Source organism: Mercenaria mercenaria, chromosome 16 (genome assembly GCF_021730395.1).
Source record: "Mercenaria mercenaria strain notata chromosome 16, MADL_Memer_1, whole genome shotgun sequence".
Classification (NCBI taxonomy): Eukaryota; Metazoa; Mollusca; class Bivalvia; order Venerida; family Veneridae; genus Mercenaria; species Mercenaria mercenaria.
The window spans coordinates 21,413,800-21,433,371 of record NC_069376.1 but is presented as its reverse complement, the minus strand read 5'-3'; the positions used below and the strand labels follow the sequence as shown (position 1 = coordinate 21,433,371).

The window sequence follows — 19,572 nt, the reverse complement described above, 5'->3', positions numbered from 1 at the left end:
TCCCTGACTATCCGCGTTGTCGTAACTCTGGTGAATTTTGGTGATTTAATGTCTTTTAGATAATTTTAGTAGATAAGTGTAAATTGTAACCGCGAAAATGTGTCACGTGATTCAGCTTTGGAAGCAAATTTTAAAACACTGTTACTTCCCCTTATCTGTACAGTAGATTGTTTGTCAATAAATCCGGGCGGAGGTTGCTTTGGAATGGGAAGACATGTTGTTAAATTTAAAATAAAAAAATGAATCACAGACCAGTTATTGTTTTAAAATGGATGCATTCATTGTCTGGTAGTTTGTAATTGGCTTTGCCTTATTCTATTTATACAGAGCGTTTGTAATTTGGCGTTTATAATGAAGTTGTCATATGTTTTCGCGAATTATCAATATAGCAGGAGCGGCTTTCTCTCGTTATGTAACAATGTGAACTTATTTTATGTTGTTTGCACAATCTTAATTTTCAGTTAACTGGTTACAATCATCACAGGAGATAATCAAAACAAGAGATATAGAGAGGCTAGTGTGTAAAGTGAGTGAGAGTCATTCATTTCAACAAATTGGTAAGCGTATCTTGTCTCCCGTTTGTCATTTTATTATTTCATTTGTATATGATATTTTGTAATTCTGAAGGCACTGGTAATGATTATAAGGATTAATTTTATATTATCTTTTATTACCGGTCAATTGAAATACTGGTCACTAGAACTGATTAGAATGATGTTGTGTAAAAGCTTTGAGTATGTTACAATCTAAAGGGTACAGCATTGTGCATATAATTTAAAAATTAAAATGTTATATATAATTGTATTGTACTTTTATTAGCTCGACTTATCAATTTTTGTATCTTCAACTGACAAGGGTTTTGAATAGTCGAGCGCTGCTGTCGTCTGACAGCTCTTGTATAGTACATGTTTATTCCAGTATTCAGGAAGATAGTGTTGTTTTTTTTTTTCAGTATTCATGAAAGAAAATATTGTTTACTTGGAAAAGTACTACGTTATGATCAGTAAATATCTGTTTATCTTTTTAGGATGGATTTATCATTTTCACTATCAGCATATCGTTTGAAGATTCAGGAAAACATCTGAAATTTTAAAACATATATAGATCTACTGTATAGAACTATATGTGGTGCTGTATACAATTAACAAAACTGTGTTTCTAGATTATAGCAAGAACTAATGGAACTATATTTTAAGCTAAGTGGTGTAAGAATACTGGAAAGATTTATATTATTACTGGAGTATAAATAAACTCATATAAAACCCGAACCCATCTCTTCGTCACTATTTCTAAATCTATTCTATAATGGGTAAGCCAGAAGGGCACATTCATACAAAAGGGATAGTGCGAATGTAATATTGTAAAATGCACGTCATAATTTTCAGTGAAATATATATGTGTGTGTGTATTTAGTCTTATGTTATTCTTTTGATTGTTCAAATTCTTATTTACATGTCATTCCACATTATTTTTATTGTATTATTTCTTATCTTGATAACTCATAGTTTATCGATAAAGACTGTCCTAGTTTTGAGACATCATCTATGTCAATCAGTTATTATAGACTATGGTTTTCTTGAAGGCTCTATAAACAGGTCGTTTACACAATAAAGCCTGAACTATTCTTTCTTTTTTCCAAAATCTTCTTTTTATTCCTTGTTATACATGAAAGTACTGGGACCTTCCATGATGCTTTAAATAGGCAGCTGTGTGAGGACAGGGCAGAACCTAAGTAAGATCATATTGTAAAACTTCCGTTTATTTCTTATATTACCAATTTTGATATTTAACATTTGAAGGATTTATACTAACATTGTGGATTAAAAAAATCTTTGAAGAGAGGATTTATATTCTTAAGATATACTTAATTCAGTCTGAACTGTGTGTGAAATATTTATTTTGGAAATTGTACTTGATTTAAATTTGACGACCAGGACAGGATTTGGACTGCATATTAGATTGGACTTTACTGCTAGTTAACATTTTACGGTATTTGAATTATCACTTTTCATAACATACTTTGTTATTGTTAGAAGTTGCTGGAATGATTTTCTGTTACCTTAAGTATTTATTTATTTACCCTAAGACGTAACAACATTTGAAAGGAAATATACTATATTAAAGAAAACACTGCAGAAAGAAATAAACATTTTAATTATTGATAACTGGTATGAATGAACAGTTATGATATATACTATGACCTTTCCGTAAATAAAATCTTAACATTACTGGGTCACTCACATTAGAAATAAAACAAGAGGGTCATGATGACCTTGGATCGCTCACATGAGTAATATGAGCTACATGTTTCAAATGTCAAACTGATGATTTTTAGATTTTTTTGGAAGATTTTCCAATGTACAATCAATTTTACCCCGGGGGTCATGATTTGAACAAAGTTTGTAGAAGTCTAGACTACTAGGCAATGTTACATATCAAATATCTAAGATCTAGGCCTTCTGGTTTATTTTTAGCAAATTTATGAAGATTTCCCTATGTACAATCAAGTAACCCCTGGGGCTGGGTCAATTTGACCCTGGGGGTGTCAAGATTTGAACAAATTTTGTAGAAGTCCACTAGGCAATGCTACATGTCAAATATCTAAGCTCTAGGCCTTCTGGTTTATTTTTAGAAAATTTTGAAGATTTTTCTATGTACAATCAAGTAACCCCATGAGGCGGGGTCAGTTTGACCCCGGGGATCATGACTTAAACAAATTTTGTAGAAGTCTACTAGGCAATGCTACATATCAAATATCTAAGACCTAGGCCTTCTGGTTTATTTTCAGAAATTTTTTGAAGATTTTCCTATGTAAAATTAAGTGACCCCTGGGGCGGGGTCAATTTTAACCCCGGGGATCATGATTTGAACAAATTTTAAAGAGGTCCGCTAGGCAATGCTACATGTTAAATATTTAAGCTCTGGGCCTTCTGGTTTATTTTTAGAAATTTTTTGAAGAATTTCCTATGTACAATCAAGTGACCCCTGGGGCGGGGTCAATTTTGATCCCGGGGGTCATGATTTGAACAAATTTTGTAGAGGTCTACTAGGCAATGCTACATGTCAAATATCTAAGCTCTAGGGCTTCTGTTTCTTAAGAAGAAGATGTTTAAAGATTTTCCTATGTAAAATCATATTACCCCTCGGGCGGGGTCAATTTTGACCGCGGGGTCATGATTTGAACAAACTTGGTAGAGGTCTACTAGGCAAAACTTCACACCAAACATCTAAGCTCTAGGATTTCTGTTTTTTTAGAAGAAGATTTTTCAAGTTTTTCCTTTCGGTTGCCATGGCAACCAGAGTTCTGCATGGATTTCAACTCTTTGTACAATTTTGAAAGGGGCCACCCAAGAATCATTCCTGTGAAGTTTGGTGTAATTCTGCCTAGTGGTTTTCAAGAAGAAGGTTTTTTTAGAAATTGTTGACGCACGACGCATTACGCACGACGGAAATCAAGCGGTCACAATAGCTCACCTTGTCACTTCGTGACAGGTGAGCTAAAAACGTGTTCCAGTCAAATTGCTCAACTGGCACGATTTCATTAGTGATTTCTAAATTCTGTTATATTACACATGCGCAATTCAGGAACGTAATGTGTAAGTATCCATGCATTGTTTAACTTTGTTTGCATTTATACCTTGATGTGTAAGTCTCCATGCATTGTTTAACTTTGTTTGCATTTGTACCTTGATGTATAAGTCTCCATGCATTGTTTAACTTTGTTTGCATTTATACCTTGATGTGTAAGTCTTCATGCATTGTTTAACTTTGTTTGCATTTATACCTTGATGTGTAAGTCTCCATGCATTGTTTAACTTTGTTTGCATTTATACCTTGATGTGTAAGTCTTCATGCATTGTTTAACTTTGTTTGCATTTATACCTTGATGTGTAAGTCTCCATGCATTGTTTAACTTTGTTTGCATTTATACCTTGATGTGTAAGTGATTATTCAGAAAAAGAGACACACTTCAACCTTTTTTACAAAATTTAAATCTATATGAAGACCGTGATCATTAAAAAACGTTCCCTTGCTGAAACATAATAATTATACAGTGATTTTTTGGGTCATACTAAATTTTTGTTTATGTGACGAGTATATTCTCAATATTGTTCTTTACCAAATTTCATATCTTGCACTTTGAAGATATTCATTTTTCAAAGACAGGCGGACTTCGGGGAGGAGTTAATCCAATCCGGTATGGGGCTAATTATCATAAATTTTAAGCTTATATATAAATATAAATGGTTAACCTTTAACACATTTTGGTGTCGTGCCTCCCCAGTTGCCATGTAAGCACTTCCGGAAAGCATTCCCAACAAGATTATAACCCGCATAACAACTGTAGTGCACCATTGCTCCATATCGTGTGCCGTTTGGCAAGCTGACTTCTCCGTGTGCTGGGGTAGATGGTTGTCCGCATGAAATATTAATACCATCCCATGTACCACTGCGTGTTTCTGTTCGGGAGTATATATAGATAAATGTATATATAGGTATATATTATGCTAAAAGGAAACAGACGTAACATTTCTGATAAAACAGCTGGATAATGTTTTATTCAAATTAATAATTTATTGACGCTATTATTGTTGACAATGTGTTGAACATGAAACGAGAGTAAAGAAGTAGCTGTGTTTTAAAACTTGGATGTATGACCAAAGATGTTGTTTTGTTTTTGAGGTTTTAAGTTTAAAACTGAAGATCATATGAAGGTCAAGGTCATTTATATATAGGTCAGTTTTCAATCTTTTTAGATTTTTTAAATCTTAAAAAAAGTTGCAAAAATGCACTCCATCAGTATGTTGTGATCAGTCTTCAGGTTCATTATCGAAATAACTTAACAGTGCACATAAGGCAAATGCTGAACACAGTGCTCTGAAGAAAAATCCCTGTAAACGCGTTAACAGAAACCTTAAAATCCAATGTGCCCAGATCCCCTACCCCCTTAAGAAAACCTGTCAAATTTTTATATCTTAGTATTTGTGTTTGTCCAAAATAGAGACAGTTAATATCAAATGCTTATCAAGTTGCAAATACCTAATAAAAGATACACAAAATTGAAATATATCAAATTTAGTCGTGTTGTTTAAAGACCTAATTTCAGTCCTACCTTTTAACCTTACATTGTCACCGAAAAAAGCATGAAAATCCTGACTATAAACTATGAAATAAAGTGTGGCGTGTGGTCGTTAACAGTTACCTATTGTAATCGTGGGTTGCATACACACAATAGAATTTGAATAAAAGGGCGTTAAAGACGCGCCACAAAATAACTGTATTCTTTTGTATTTCCATGATGGTAATTATACATAATTTGCATGAAAAACGTGAGAAGTATAAGTATCTACTAACAAATTTACTATGAAATATATAAAGCAAAGACAATGTGTTTAATATCTAAACATTGTTTTGGATGAATGTAGCATTAAGAACAGTATTTGATATATTAAGCTGAGTTTAGATCAAACTTTGTTTCTACAGGGTAAGGTAGTTATTTAACTATGTTTAAAACCTATACTGAAAAGCGATTGACTGAATAAGTTTGTAGATGAAGTTGTGAAAACATAATAATTCAGGGAGGGCCTAATTGTCCACCTGTCATAATGTAATATAGCTGTATTATATCAGCATTATTAAAATGATTTTCAGGAAGTTCTTGTGGGAGAAAAAAGTAGGTCACTAGGTCATGGTGGGTCTTTAAGGGGGTCAGTTTTAAAATCATTGATAATGGTGAAGAACCAACTTTAATGGATCCCTAGGTTGCTACAGTCCACACAAGTAAATCGCAAGAAACAAGTAAAGTTCACATTCTTTTATCTTGACAAGTGAAAATCTACTATTTTATATTCGAAAAAAGTAGCCTTGTAACTAAATGCCTACGCAATTAAATGTATTCAAAATAACTGATTTTAAATAATTTACTAAAGTCGATCAGTTCATTATATTTCACAGCTATTTTTAAAAATGATTTTATCCCTATTGATATAGTAACCAGGGGAGGTCCCAAAAGTTTTGCTTTCAAGTTTAATTAAACTTTCGTCCGTTCCAATTTCTTTTTATAAATATAAATACTATTGCTATACCGCTATTCCATCTATCAAAAACATATGCTCGTTTGAATTTTGCGGGGAGAGGGTGTAGGAAGCTGTCACACAAAGTAATAATATCTAAGAGTCTACTCACAGTTCACTAAATATCACATTGAATAGCAATAGCCAAAGGAAAGATAATTCTTGAATAGCAATAACCACAGGAAAGATAATTCTTGCAGTCATCTGAATCATGGTTTCCAAAAAATTTGACCACAAAAAAATGAAATGTTCGCATTCTCGTTTATGATTTATTCAACAACGGTAATCACTTCTTGTGTTCATGATGATATTTGTGTGTTCGCTATTTAAAGTGCCGCATAAATATATTATGTTATATATCCATATACACTGAATATAATTATATTAGTGTTACAATCTAAATATTCAATTTCTGCTTAGGTTCAGTCATAGAAATTGTGTCACAATGGAACAATATGAAGTAAGTAAAATATATATGAACACTTTCGAGAAAAATAGGTGAAGAAAAGACTAGTTTTGAAAGAGTGCATCCCCTTCCATTACTGCTTCATTTGAATTGAAGTAGTAAGCGAAATGTAATAAATGAATAACTGTTTGTTCAAATACATCCCGATGAGAAATCCGGATTGAAATTCAATCAAGTGAGATATTAGGTCCATGTACACTCCCTCTAAATGTCCTCTACCATTGTGTGCAATTTGCTTATATTCTCAACAAAAGTTTTAGCGTTGTGCCATTGTCAAGAACATTTAATAAAGGGAGATAATTCAAAAAGAAAGATAGATTTATGGTTCATGCACACAACACATCAACATATTATGCTGATCATTGATGTCAAGTGCTCTTTATTAAAGGTGATTAATCAGATTTTGATCATCTAATGGATTTGTTTTAAACTTAACCAACAGATTATTTACACTTATTTATGTTCGCCGAGTAAATGCAAATCTTTCACAACTTAGATACAATAGTGCTTATATTCATATATAAGATTTACATAGATAGATTAGATTTGGATTTGGATTTAGATTTGGATATGATTAGATTAGATTAGATTAGATTAGATTAGATTAGATAGATAGATAGATAGATAGATAGATAGATTCAGGCTGAAACACACATATACATTATACAAGTTACAAATGACTTTTATCAAACATACACAAATTTAAGCTAAAATATCCAGTAGTTGGGTAACTAAAAAGTTATAGTTTCACATAAATAAAACACATATTAACTAGTTAACTATTTTGGAATTGGAAGCTATGAAACTAAAACTGTTTCTATAATATATTTTTAGCCAATGTGATTAAAACACAAAACTGTGCAAAAAACTAAACTTAATTGGACCATGTCAACAATGCACACTATTTCTCACAGTTAAATCTTAAAGATGTTTCTTCACAGAAAGTTTGAATTGATTAAATTTAGTTAATTTCTTCAGATCGTCTGGAAGTGAATTCCAATGATTTATTGCACTAAAACTGAAAGATATATTTTCTTTCCCAAATGATTAAGGTAGAACAAAGTTGTACATATTGGCCCTTGTAGAATAAGAGTGAACAGTTCTGACAGGTACAAAATTTTCTCTCATGTATGAAGGGCATTTGTCGTGGACAATTTTAAATACATGGTTCAAACGTAACTGCTTATTTCTATTTTCGACATTCAACAATGACATTTTAGCCAGGCTAAGTTGATTTACGCTTTCCCTTGGTTCCATGCAATTTATTAATCTAACAATCTTGTTTTGCAAACGAATCAATACATGTTTATAATACAATTAAACGCATGCGTTATTTTAATATAGATTAATGAGAAATAGGAAGACATGTTAAGGAATTAGATCACTAATAGTAATGTTTACAAAATGGCCTTTGCTTGGTATATTCTGAAAGGTAACCGTGTTTTGCATTATTTTGCAATTTTTAAACAACTTTTACCGTGCCGTTTTTTATAAATTTTGTATAACTTATGGTATCTCCTCAAGCTCAAGTACAGACAAATTTCAAAGTGGTAGCCGCTATCCAAAACGCTTGCAGAAAACTCATTTTACCATTAATTTTAATAAAAGAAACATCTAACTACTGGTAAACAATTATAAAACATAAAATAAAAATGTCAATATCATTTTTCTATGGTGCCTCAAGTAAACGGATTTAATGAGACAGAATTCATACTTCAACATTGAAAAAATAAGGTCGAATGCTGTGTTTCTGTTTTGAATTTTGCTTACTCCATTTAAAAATAACTTTAGGGCAGACGTCAAACCTACCTAAATTTCTTCCACAATATATAATCTAAGAGTGAAAGCAAAATAGAGAACTTTCACCGCATGTAACTCAATATTTTTAAAAGTCTGTAACTCTACCCCTTCTGTTTAAGTAGTAAATTCACTTTGAACACCAAGAAATCGCTTATAAGATTCATCTTTTTCCATTTTTGTACAAGAAATCAATAAAAAGTCTTGAAAGAAGTAAAAACTTACTAGAAAAAAAAGAAAATAAGGAAAAAAAAAAGTTGGTCCCAGTAGGGCTTGAACCTACGTCCCCAGGAATTGCAGTAAAAGTAAGTTTATGGTAGGAATTGAATACTCTTCAGAAAGGAGGTTCTCTATTAGTGATCTAATACCTTAAGTAACAGATACATTGAAATCAGAAGCAAAAGGGTTGGGCCACAAGTTTTCCCAACGTTAGCGATGGCCCTTCCCCAAGGGTAAGTTAAGGTAACAGATGGATCTAGAATCTAGTATAAACATATATTGTTATACAGAGAATGATGATAAAAAAAAAACAACAACATAAAAGTCTAATTCAGTAAGGAAAGAAAAAGCTCAAGAAAGAAAGAAAAAAACTAATGAAGATCTGAAATTTGACCAACCCCGATTCTAGTGTTTCGTGTGCCCCGGAGTTTACTGTTTTGTTTGAGATCAGCGACTAAGTTCTTACAATTATGGTAAGGTACATAAACAACATTAGTTACTGGACGTTTTAAAGCGTTTGGTTATTTTGATGAAACGCTGGACTTTCTTCATCGGTTAAATTATCAATACCAAAAAGCAATTTTTTACTGTTAAGAGGATGATATTGTCTAGTATTGGTAAAAAGTTGGATTCTTTGGTTTATGTATAGCTGACAGAGAAAAAAAGAAATGTTCAGCATCTTCACACAAACAGCCGCACGAACATTGTGGATTATCGCGTAGATGATTGTTGAATAAGTCGTTGTTTAAGCTACTGCCTTTGTTTCGTATTCTGGCATGATGTACTTGTAGGAAACAGTCACCTACAAAAAATACTTTGGAACAACGGGTAGGTTAAATAGTTTTATAAGCTTTCTTTTAAATGAGGAGAGAGTTTCTGAATTACGAATTTCTATATCAAAATCATTCCAAAGCTTAATAGATGATGGTAGTACTGATCTGGAATAAATTTCGAGACGACGGGCAACAGTTGCGTAGTCGAGATGATTCTCAAATTGTATGAATTTGTAACACTAACTATATCAGGTAAAAGTTCATTTAAGTAGATCGGTAAATCGCCATTTTTATGTTTGAAAACTAGTTTTTGTAATTTACGTCTATCGCATAATGAAATCCAGCCAATTTCCTTTATAAGGTTATTTATGGAAACAGATTTTGTTAAACCGGTTACCTCCTAGCAGCATCATATTGGGTTTTCTCAAGTAATTCTTTTTCGTATGTTGCACAATTGTCCCAGATAATAGAGGCATACTCTAAAATTGGCCTTACTTTGGAGATGTAGATTTGACTGAGAGTTGCTCGTTTAAGTTTGAATTTTAAAAATTTCATTGTCCCTTATACTTTAGATGCTGAAAAAGCTATGTTTGAAATATGGGTGTGCCAAGTGCCGTCATCACAAAACGTTACTCCAAGGTGTTTCTGTGTTTTAACATAACTGAGCTGAACATTGTCAAAAAGTAAGGAGGGTCTAGCAATGTTGTTTTGGCAAGAGTAAAATTTAGAAGGAATGAAATTAACTAGCCATTTTTGAGCCCAATTTGATATCATATGTAAATCATGGTTTAGTATTGTTTCGATATATTCAACATTGTCAGAACTAACGGCGAGTGAACTGTCGTCAGCATACAGTCGAGATATACTTAAAAAGAGACTCGGTAATGTCGTTTACGTAAGCAAAAATAAAGGCCCTAAAACTGATCCCTGAGGCACTCCTGCATTTACTTGTGTTTCCTCAGAATAGGAAGATCCAGTAAAGACGTTTTGTCTTCGATTGTGCAGATAACTGGTGATCCAGTTTATTATGTTTCCGTTTATACTACATTGTTTAAGTTTAAAAATAAGCACTGAATGCCATACCCTATCAAAAGCTTTACTTATGTCACAGAATATAATACAAGTAGATTTACGTCCATCAAAAGCCGCAGACCGTCGAATGGCCCAGCAGAAAACCTGACAGTTTATCATATATAAGATCGTTTGCATGTAAATAGTTGTATATATATTAGAACATCACCCGTTCCATGACTTTATCCATGCTACATGCAGTTTTAAAATATCCCAATATTTATTGAATGCAACTGGAAAACTAGAAATTATACTGATTTCAAAAATATAACAAAATAAGTAAAATGACTCCTTTTGGTGAAAAAAACACGTACATTTTTTTTATAAACAAGTAGTGTTCACTTATTGAACGGCTTACCGGTCAACAATTTGGACTATCGACTGGCAAGCCATCAATCATTCAATTAGAGTTTTATCACATGACATAACAGTTTTGTGTTTTTAAATTTTGACTTTTCAGTCCAGCAAACATTTGATGAATATAGAATGGGCATAGAAAAGCTATGGACCGGCGATAATATAAGGAGCTACATGTGTGTAATAAACATAATTATTTGGAAGAAAGAAGCTTACCGCGATATCCTCCGTACGTGACGGCAGCTGTGTAGAACATGAGCCAGCAAATTATCGTCTGCTTTCTCTCCATGTCTTACGGTGGTCAACTGTCTTTTCTTTGCTGTGAGAGAAAATGAAATGAAACACTACCGAAATTGGCTAGCTGACGTTGAATAAATGTTCGACACACTAAACCAAGAAAAGTAAAAACTGTATTTAGTACAGACCTTTCAAAATGGGACAAATGTCTCCATCTGAACAAATTTGAAAGGTCCTTTCAGGAAGGTTACTGACTAAATTTGAAAAAGATCCGCCGCAGTGGAAAGTGTCCCCTTAAACGGGTCAAATGCCCCTATTCGAAGAAATTCAACAGATAACTTTATAAGATTGCTACAGACCAGAGTTCGCGCAGTAAATAATTTTCAGGATGACATTTGATAAAATAAAATTGCTTAAGAACGATCCGGCGCCGCATTACCGTTACAGATATATGAAAAAAAAGCAGTTTATTCTTATTCTATAGTGTTCTAACGAGTTGAAAATTCGCAGTATTAATGGTTTCTTCATGCAACGAGTTTATGGATGATTCAAGAGGTCTGCTTTTGTTTCCAATATTGAATAATATTGTACATTACAGGAGTGATGAATAACAAAATCATGGCCAGTTTGTTTGTTTTAATGTAGAAAAGCCAATAATTTCAAAAATGTAAAACGAATTTAGACACGCTGCCATAACAAAATTTATTTATATACATAATATTATCACCAAACAACGTCACAGTTCCCCGTGGTCCAATGCTTAGTGTACGGAGTTCGAACCTCGTCAGATGCTTTTAATATCTTTTTTTTTTTTTTTTCTTTTTTTTGCTTTAGGCACAATTTTATTTTTTTTTATTGATATTTATCACAATTTTGGCAAATATAGGAACAGAAATCAATAGTGTGTATAGTTAACCAATGTTCTGCCTGTAAACTTTAAACAAAAATTCAAAGGCATGGGAAAGCATGTGTTGCTTATCTCCCCTCCCTTCCACAGTCTTTCACACACATTGCAACTACTTTCTCAAAAAATCAATTCATTGACTAGAGGAAAAAAACGTTGGCTATAAACTTAAAAGGCCCCAACTACGATCCCTACATGCGCGGATCCAGAGGGGTGCCCCCTGTAAAATGCTAAAAAAGGGAAGAAGAGAAGAAGGAAAGAAAATGATTTTTCGAACAGGCAACATTAGGTCCGCATTCAAAGTGTATGTTGCTGCTGCTACATACGACCCCGACATAATTCATATTTATGTTAATTATCTCAAAGAAACTGAGAAATTTACCTTTAAGAAAACTTATTTTTTATTATTTTTCCCAAATTTAACAGGTTAGCTAATATTGTATATAAAATTGCAGTGGAAAAGGTGTTCATAAATGCTTTTAAAATGCCCTAGAATGCAGGAAACGAAGCACTGAGTTTCAAACTTTTCCAGAGGGGGCTGGGGAAGGGCATGCCCCCGGACCCCCCTAGCTGGGCGGCTTATTTTCTATTTTAGCCTGTTCAACAAGAAATTATTGACAACCCTGTACTTGTATACGGCTAACATCCACAAAAACACACACGTCAAATTAGTTAGTGCATAAAGACACATGTTTTGTCGTTGCTGTTAACAACAGATACGTATTAGACCTTCCTGGTTATAGTAAGGGGCGGTAGGACCCCCTCTGACAAAACTGGCTGGATCCGCGCATGCCTATCGAGCTAAGAAATTAATCTTAATCATATTTAAAAAAAAAGCCCCAGACTGTTAGGAGTTTAAACAGTTTAATTTACCTAAAATTAAACTGGATTTCTTGAATTTCGACCGAGAGTGTTTGTGTTATGGATAAAATTCTGGTCAAAAACGTTTTAGAAATGAATTTGAAATAAGAATTTTACATGTAAATGGTTGTTTGTCATTCTCACATTCAAGAGGTTTACCATAGCTGTATTAGTGGGACAAAATTTGTCCTAAAGGAGTGTCATTTGACAATAATGGCATTTAATTAAAAGAATTGCAATAGTCAGTGTTTAGGATAGCAGGATTATGTAAATTCCGGTATCTATACTACAAAAGAATATTAGAAGAACATGAGATTGAGCGTGATGTTACGGAGGCTTAATATGTAAACTGTTGTGTGTTTTTTGTGTGTGTGTGTGTTTTTTTTTTTTTTTTTTTTTTTTTTTTTTTTTTTTAAAAAACTATTTGTAACAAATGAACTAAAAAGAAACTGTGCATTTCCGGATTCAGAAATTTGTATTAGAGAAACAAATTGACAGCAAAGGCATGATCGTTAGGGCGCATAGCGCCGAGTGTAGGTATGTACCGAAGGGGATATACTGAACAGTTTTAAATATTAGTACGTATGTAATTGGTGGCCTAGGGGTGTATTTTGGAACTAGATTCTGAGCACTCAAATATCACTATTATCTATAAGTCATGATCACTATATTTGTATTTTCCATTGTCTGTCTAGTCCTGACATATTTGAAGAAATAATTAGATCTACGTTCATTTAAACAAAACATTTTAAAACATTTTCCTGTGTTCATAATTTTTATAAAAGAGCAGAACCGTCAGGCTTACTGTCAAAACTGAAAATATCAGAAAGAACAATTTATGCAGAAAGAAGAAAGAATCCGTATGACTAGGTTTTCCCGTCAGACAGGCAGCGCCTAATTTCATATTACTAGGGATGACCGCATTGAGTGTGACGTAGTGATATCTGTAATCTGAAAATGTGCGGAAGATAGATAGAAAGAATAGCATGAGAGGCTATTCGTATGAGCCACTTCTTAACAAAGATAACCATGTCTAGCACGTAAAGTATATTTTACATCGCATTTTCTGGTAAACTGCATTTACTATTAATAAACAATAGGCGTAATTTGATAATATAAATATATATTTTATCTTTAAACGATCTTTGGTCGGTCATGCTTGTCCGACACTTTCGAATGATCCGCCATTGTTGTTTCTGACTTATTCAAATATTCGTCTCGTGACTCTGTCTTCGTTGATTTACGGAAGTCGGCGAAGCCTCGCGTGTTAATTATATCTTTTAGGGACCCGCGGATCTGTAGATATTTTATGATATTTTATCCATACGTATCTCAACGATATTTTGCCATCCAAGTCAGACTAACGGGCGAGTGAGTACATTAAACTGTTCTCTACAAATCTTCAATGTTATTTGCTTTAGTTTTACGGTGATTTAGAACAGTATTATAACTTTTTAAACACATTCAACAAACTTCAGAATATGTATTTTCTTAAAGATCTTAAAAATATAGCATGAAATTTGGTTGAGAAGCCAAATCGATGTGAATACCTGCAAACTAACTATCAAATCTTATTCACAAAACATACTAATACACAGCAGGAAAGTCAAGGTTCAAAACTCAACAAAATACGATTATCCTCACTTTTATGTCATTTAAAATGTGTCCTCGAATTTTCCACCATAATTTTCATTAATCTGTTTCCGCGTGTTGCACGAGACTGTTGTCATTCACGTAAAGAAATCGGGGTCACACAAGTTGTAAACGCAATGCCAGCTTAAACGTAATTAATTGATAATGCATTTGAAGGAAAACATTATCTCGCAATGTAATAAACAAGTAGAATGTTGTATTAACAATACACTTACTATGATCAGAGTAGCAATCAATTTATATGACTTTATTAATTCATTTTGTGTTTGCTATGCACCTGTCAATATTTTGCCCGCCCAGGGGGGCGGCGGGCCGACCCGGGGGAATTTGACATTTCAAAAATTTTGTTGTCTAAATCCCCACCCTAGGGACAACCTTTTTTGTCTAAATCCCACCCTAGAGCCTGGTTGGTACATCAAATGTTTGTCAAATTCCCGCCTGTCGGGAATGGTCTTCTGTCTAAAGTCCCGTGTATGCCCGCCGCTCCCCCGGGCGGGCAAAATATTGACAGGTGCATTATTGTTGATCAAAACTATGACGGAAGTGCCTCACGACTGAAAGCGGAAATGACTTCGATTCGGAAAATACTACGTTGAAAGTAATATTTTTTTTGTAAAGGTCAATAGAAATTAATAATTATAAAATATTGAAGACACATTTTTTATTAGAATTCATGATTTGATAAACATTATTAACATCGATAGATTTTTTTTTACGTGCTGCCACCTATGTTGTCTCCCGGTGTATGATAAGAGTTACCGTTCGTTCAGCGCAGTTATACTTTTTGCAGTGAATCGCCGAGAAGCCGCGGGAAATTTAAAAACTACTACAAAAATGACGAAAATTAACCACTTTTTCAAGTTTAACTTCAAGTGATCGACGTTATAGACCAGTGTAGCAACTAAGGTATTCATTTCGTAGAATGTCATGTTATGCCCCAGCAACGCTAATCCCACTGTTGGTTTTTTTTTTTACATTTTATCAATGAGAAAGATGGCGTCCATCCCAGTCGAGATGAATGGGCGTTTTTTTTCATGTTTAGGCAAACCAGGTACTTTAGAAAGAAAAACCCAGAGGTACACCATTTTTTGTTACACTTGTATTGTACAAAACCCGCTTTTTTGTTACACTGGTATTGTACAAAACCCGTTTTTTCTTTATACAAAAGCTTAATATTTTGTGTTGGCTGAACTTTCACAAAGACCTCTGTTTTCTTATTACCTTCATAGACTCACATCCTTATCCACAAACTAATGCATATTACAGATGTCCATGAGTATTTTATCTATTTAGGAATAGGTTTTCTATCTCCCCACCATCAATTTCTTTAAAATCCACCCTTTCCTCATTTCTGCATGAAGTGTGAAAGTAGCAATAGAGATGCGTCCCTTTAAGTACAAGAGACGTTGGTCGAATTTACCTGTTCTGTAATAGGAAAAGAACGAAGAAATTTTGATGTTTCAGCAGGAAAAAGCTTACGACACCGTGTGATAAAAAGAATACTACATATCTGTCTTTCCACATTCGAATACTATTGATGAAATGCTCGGCAGAGCCTCCCATTTTATTATTTTATTCAACTCATTTAACAGGAGAATACCATTAATAAAACTGAACGATTGTTAGCCAATCTTCATATGAAAAGGAAAAACTCGACGGCATTAAAGGAAAAGAAAGGCGACCCTCTTAGACCTAACTTTCAATTTCCGTATCGGCGTTGATAAGGAAATCCGCGTCTCGGTCAAGTTTCGGTTCGATTGAGTAGATTAAGCTACTATCATATACTATTCTAACAACAATTACGGCTTCGTGTGTGTGTGTGTGTGTGTGTGTGTGTGTGTGTGTGTGTGTGTGTGTGTAACTCGACGACATTAAAGGAAAAGAAAGGCGACCCTCTTAGACCTAACTTTCAATTTCCGTATCGGCGTTGATAAGGAAATCCGCGTCTCGGTCAAGTTTCGGTTCGATTGAGTAGATTAAGCTAATATCATATACTATCCTAACAACAATTACGGCTTCGTGTGTGTGCGTGCGTGCGTGAGTGCATGCGTATACTCAAATATATAGTATATATGAGGTAACCCGAAAGGAAATAGGCACTTCATATGTTCCCTTTCAATAAACATAAACTTAGTTCCCCACCACGACAATGCCGTCGTACCAAAGTTTCCTAATCATCGCGTTTCTTTGTCCTTAATTAACTATGACTTACCTTTCAAAATGACAAAATATCATCTAATTTCCAATATCATATCTTTTATAAAAGTTTAACATGCCGTTTTTGACATCCAGTGTCGATTGAAAATAGCTGTTACTCTAGGATAACGGACTTTATAGATAACAAAATCGACAATGAATTCAAAAACTTGTCAATAAGAAAAAGATAAAAAAAGACTTGACTAATGAGTTAAGTAAACTGCGGTTTTTGATAAGGCCATACCAAATCTATGTTTAGCGTCTAATATCTGTATGAATGAAAAATGCATAAAACGATTTGAAAAGGAACAATATATTTAAAAGGACGAAATAGTAGTCATTTCCATACTTGTATTTCTTTTTAATTTAAAGCCTGGAGGTTAAGTAATAATTCGACTTTCTTAAACAAGAGAGTCATGGAGATCCTAGATCTCTCATCTGAGAGTCACAGCTTGAAATGTAACACTGTCATTCAAGAAACATTTCTGCTAAAATACTTTGAAAACTGATTGTTTTAATTCAGAGGACAAAATTACAAAGCTTTCCATAGAACAAGAAAATTAGCTCCATCAAAGCAGCCATGTTCTTGACAAATCAAGATGGCTTCGAACAAATCGAGAAACATGTCAGTCAAACTCGACCTGTGATTTGGGTGGAGATGACATTAGAACATTTTTCTGTTTTTATCTCTGTTGGCAGTGTTTTAGACAAACCTTTGTAAAGGGTCCCTATATAATATGTATGTATATTAAGGATACACCGAAGTAGATCACAATTTAAATTATTACATATATTGAGGGAAGTTATACAAGCATACTACCACGACCACCAATATACACACTAATGACGACAAAGCGCCTAGCAATAAATACGAGCGTGTAAAGTCAACATATTATTATATTTGTTTATTTCTATGTCTAATTATTAAACAAATTTGTTTCTTCAATTGAAGATACAATTTTTTACTGTCGCTTCATTAGATAGGCGCCTGCTAAACATGGTCGTTATTTGGTATGGCCTTAATTTTCAGTTACCCGGATACGCGTACAGATTTCGACAGATATTTTGAGACGTGAATACTATTCGTCACATTCAAGAAGATAATCCTACACGACCAGAATATTTTTAGCTCACCTGAGCACGAAGTGCTCAAGTGTGAGCTTTTGTGGTCAGTGATTGTCCGGCGTCCGTCGCTATCCCTCGTCCATCAACACCTCCCAGCCTAAACCACCAGTCTAATTTTGATGAAACTTCACCGAAATGTTCCTTGCATGATCCTCATTAAAATATAGTCAAAGAAATGAATTCCATACAGAATTCTGGTTGCCATGGCAACCGAAAATAAAAACCTTAAAAATCTTCTTGTCCAAAACCACAGTGGCTAGGGCTTTGATAATTGGTATGTGGCATCATCTAATGGTCCTCTACCAAGTTTGTTCAAATTATCCCCCTAGGGTCAGATATGACCCAGTCCAGGCCCGGGTCACATGGTTTATATAGATTTGTATAGGAAAGACTTTAAACACCTTCTTGACTGAAACTGGAAGGCCCAGGCTTTTGATATCTGGTATGTTGCATTGCCTAGTAGATTGCCTGGTAGTCCTCTACCAAGATTATTCAAATTATGCCTCTTAGTTGAAAAGAGGTCCCTTCAAGGGTGTCTAAAGTTTTACATATATAGGGAAAAAAATCTTCTTGTCTAAATGTTCAAGGTCTAGGCCTTTGATATTTTGTATGTGTCACTTCCTAGTTGATCTCTTACAAGATTGTTCGAATTATGCCCCTGGGGTGAAATGAGGCCCCGCCCCGGGGGTCATTTTTTATATGTATAGTTCATAAGTTATTTAGGAAAAAAATACATTATCGGATCATCTTTCCTAGACTGTGTAATTATATTTACCTGATGATCACAAGTGATTAGGGGTCACTTGACCTTGACCTGCTGGCCTACTTTCTTATTTTCTAAGATACAGTCTTGAAATTTGGAAGACATGTACAGTTTTGCACACCGATCTGAAAACTGATTTTCAGTGACCTTGAATGTGACCTACTGACTTACTTTTCTTTAAAATACAGCCTTGAAATTTGGATGACATGTACAGTTTTGCACACCGATTTGACAACTGATTTCAGTGACCTTGAATGTGACCTATTTACTCACTTTCTTGTTTTTTTAAGATACAGCTTTGAAATTTTTTAAGATACAGCTTTGAAATTTAGATCACATGTACAGTTTTGCACACAGATCTTAATACTGACGTTCAGTGACCTACTGACCAACTTTCTTGTTTTTGAAGCTTTAGCAAAGAAATTTGCTAAAGCTTCAAAACTTAAATGTTTTTTTTTTAATTTTGAGCTGCGATCTGCACATATTCAGGTGTTGATTTGTGATCTTTACAGTTTCGAATGTCAATCTGCCACCAGTGTCGATCTAGGACATGGAATCTTTTGAATATTGATCTGCAATTGAAGACCCTGGTCAACATGATCTACGACCAGCGTGTAGATATGCGACTCCAGAAATGAATCTACACTGAATGTCGATCTATGACCACAACAATATCTAATGATGATCTGCGACCGCAGACCTTGGTTTATACTGAACTGCAAGCTTTGGTCTACAGCGAATATTGATTTACGACCTGAACAATTTGAATGTTGATCTACGACTGCAGACCTGGGTCTGCATTGAATATGAACAATATTGAATGTTGAACTATGTCTGCAGACCTTATGCTAGCCCGCCTGCTAGGGAGAACGCAGATCTATGGATTGCGGGGTGGTGAGTTCGATCCACGGTATATTCTCCGTGACGATTTGATAAAAGACATTGTGCCTTGTCATTATTCGTCCTCTACCTCTGTCAGGTTCTAATGGCAAAGTTAGAAATAATTACTTTCTGAGGTTTGTACTGGTACAGAATCCAGGAACACTGGTTAAGTGAACTGCCCTCCGTTAAATAAC

General features: G+C 34.2%; 1 protein-coding gene across 4 annotated transcripts in view; it reads right to left on the bottom strand.

Moving 5' to 3' along the window:
* Positions 1–16,763, bottom strand: part of LOC123540821 (adhesion G protein-coupled receptor E3-like) — a 162,050-nt gene extending 145,287 nt beyond the window's left edge. For 3 of the 4 annotated variants that reach the window (XR_008367774.1, XM_053526340.1, XM_053526342.1), the window contains exons 1-3: positions 16,625–16,755; positions 10,974–11,144; positions 4,254–4,460 (exon numbers count right to left, since the gene is read on the bottom strand). Coding sequence is in view for 3 of the 4 variants with exons in the window: in XM_053526340.1 (XP_053382315.1) it covers positions 4,254–4,460; positions 10,974–11,046 (280 nt within the window). In the remaining variant the exon portion in view is untranslated. Of the gene's footprint in view, positions 1–4,253; positions 4,461–10,973; positions 11,145–16,624 lie in introns of all 4 variants that reach the window. The other variant, XM_053526341.1, reaches the window with a different exon arrangement.
* Positions 16,764–19,572: the final 2,809 nt, after the last annotated feature.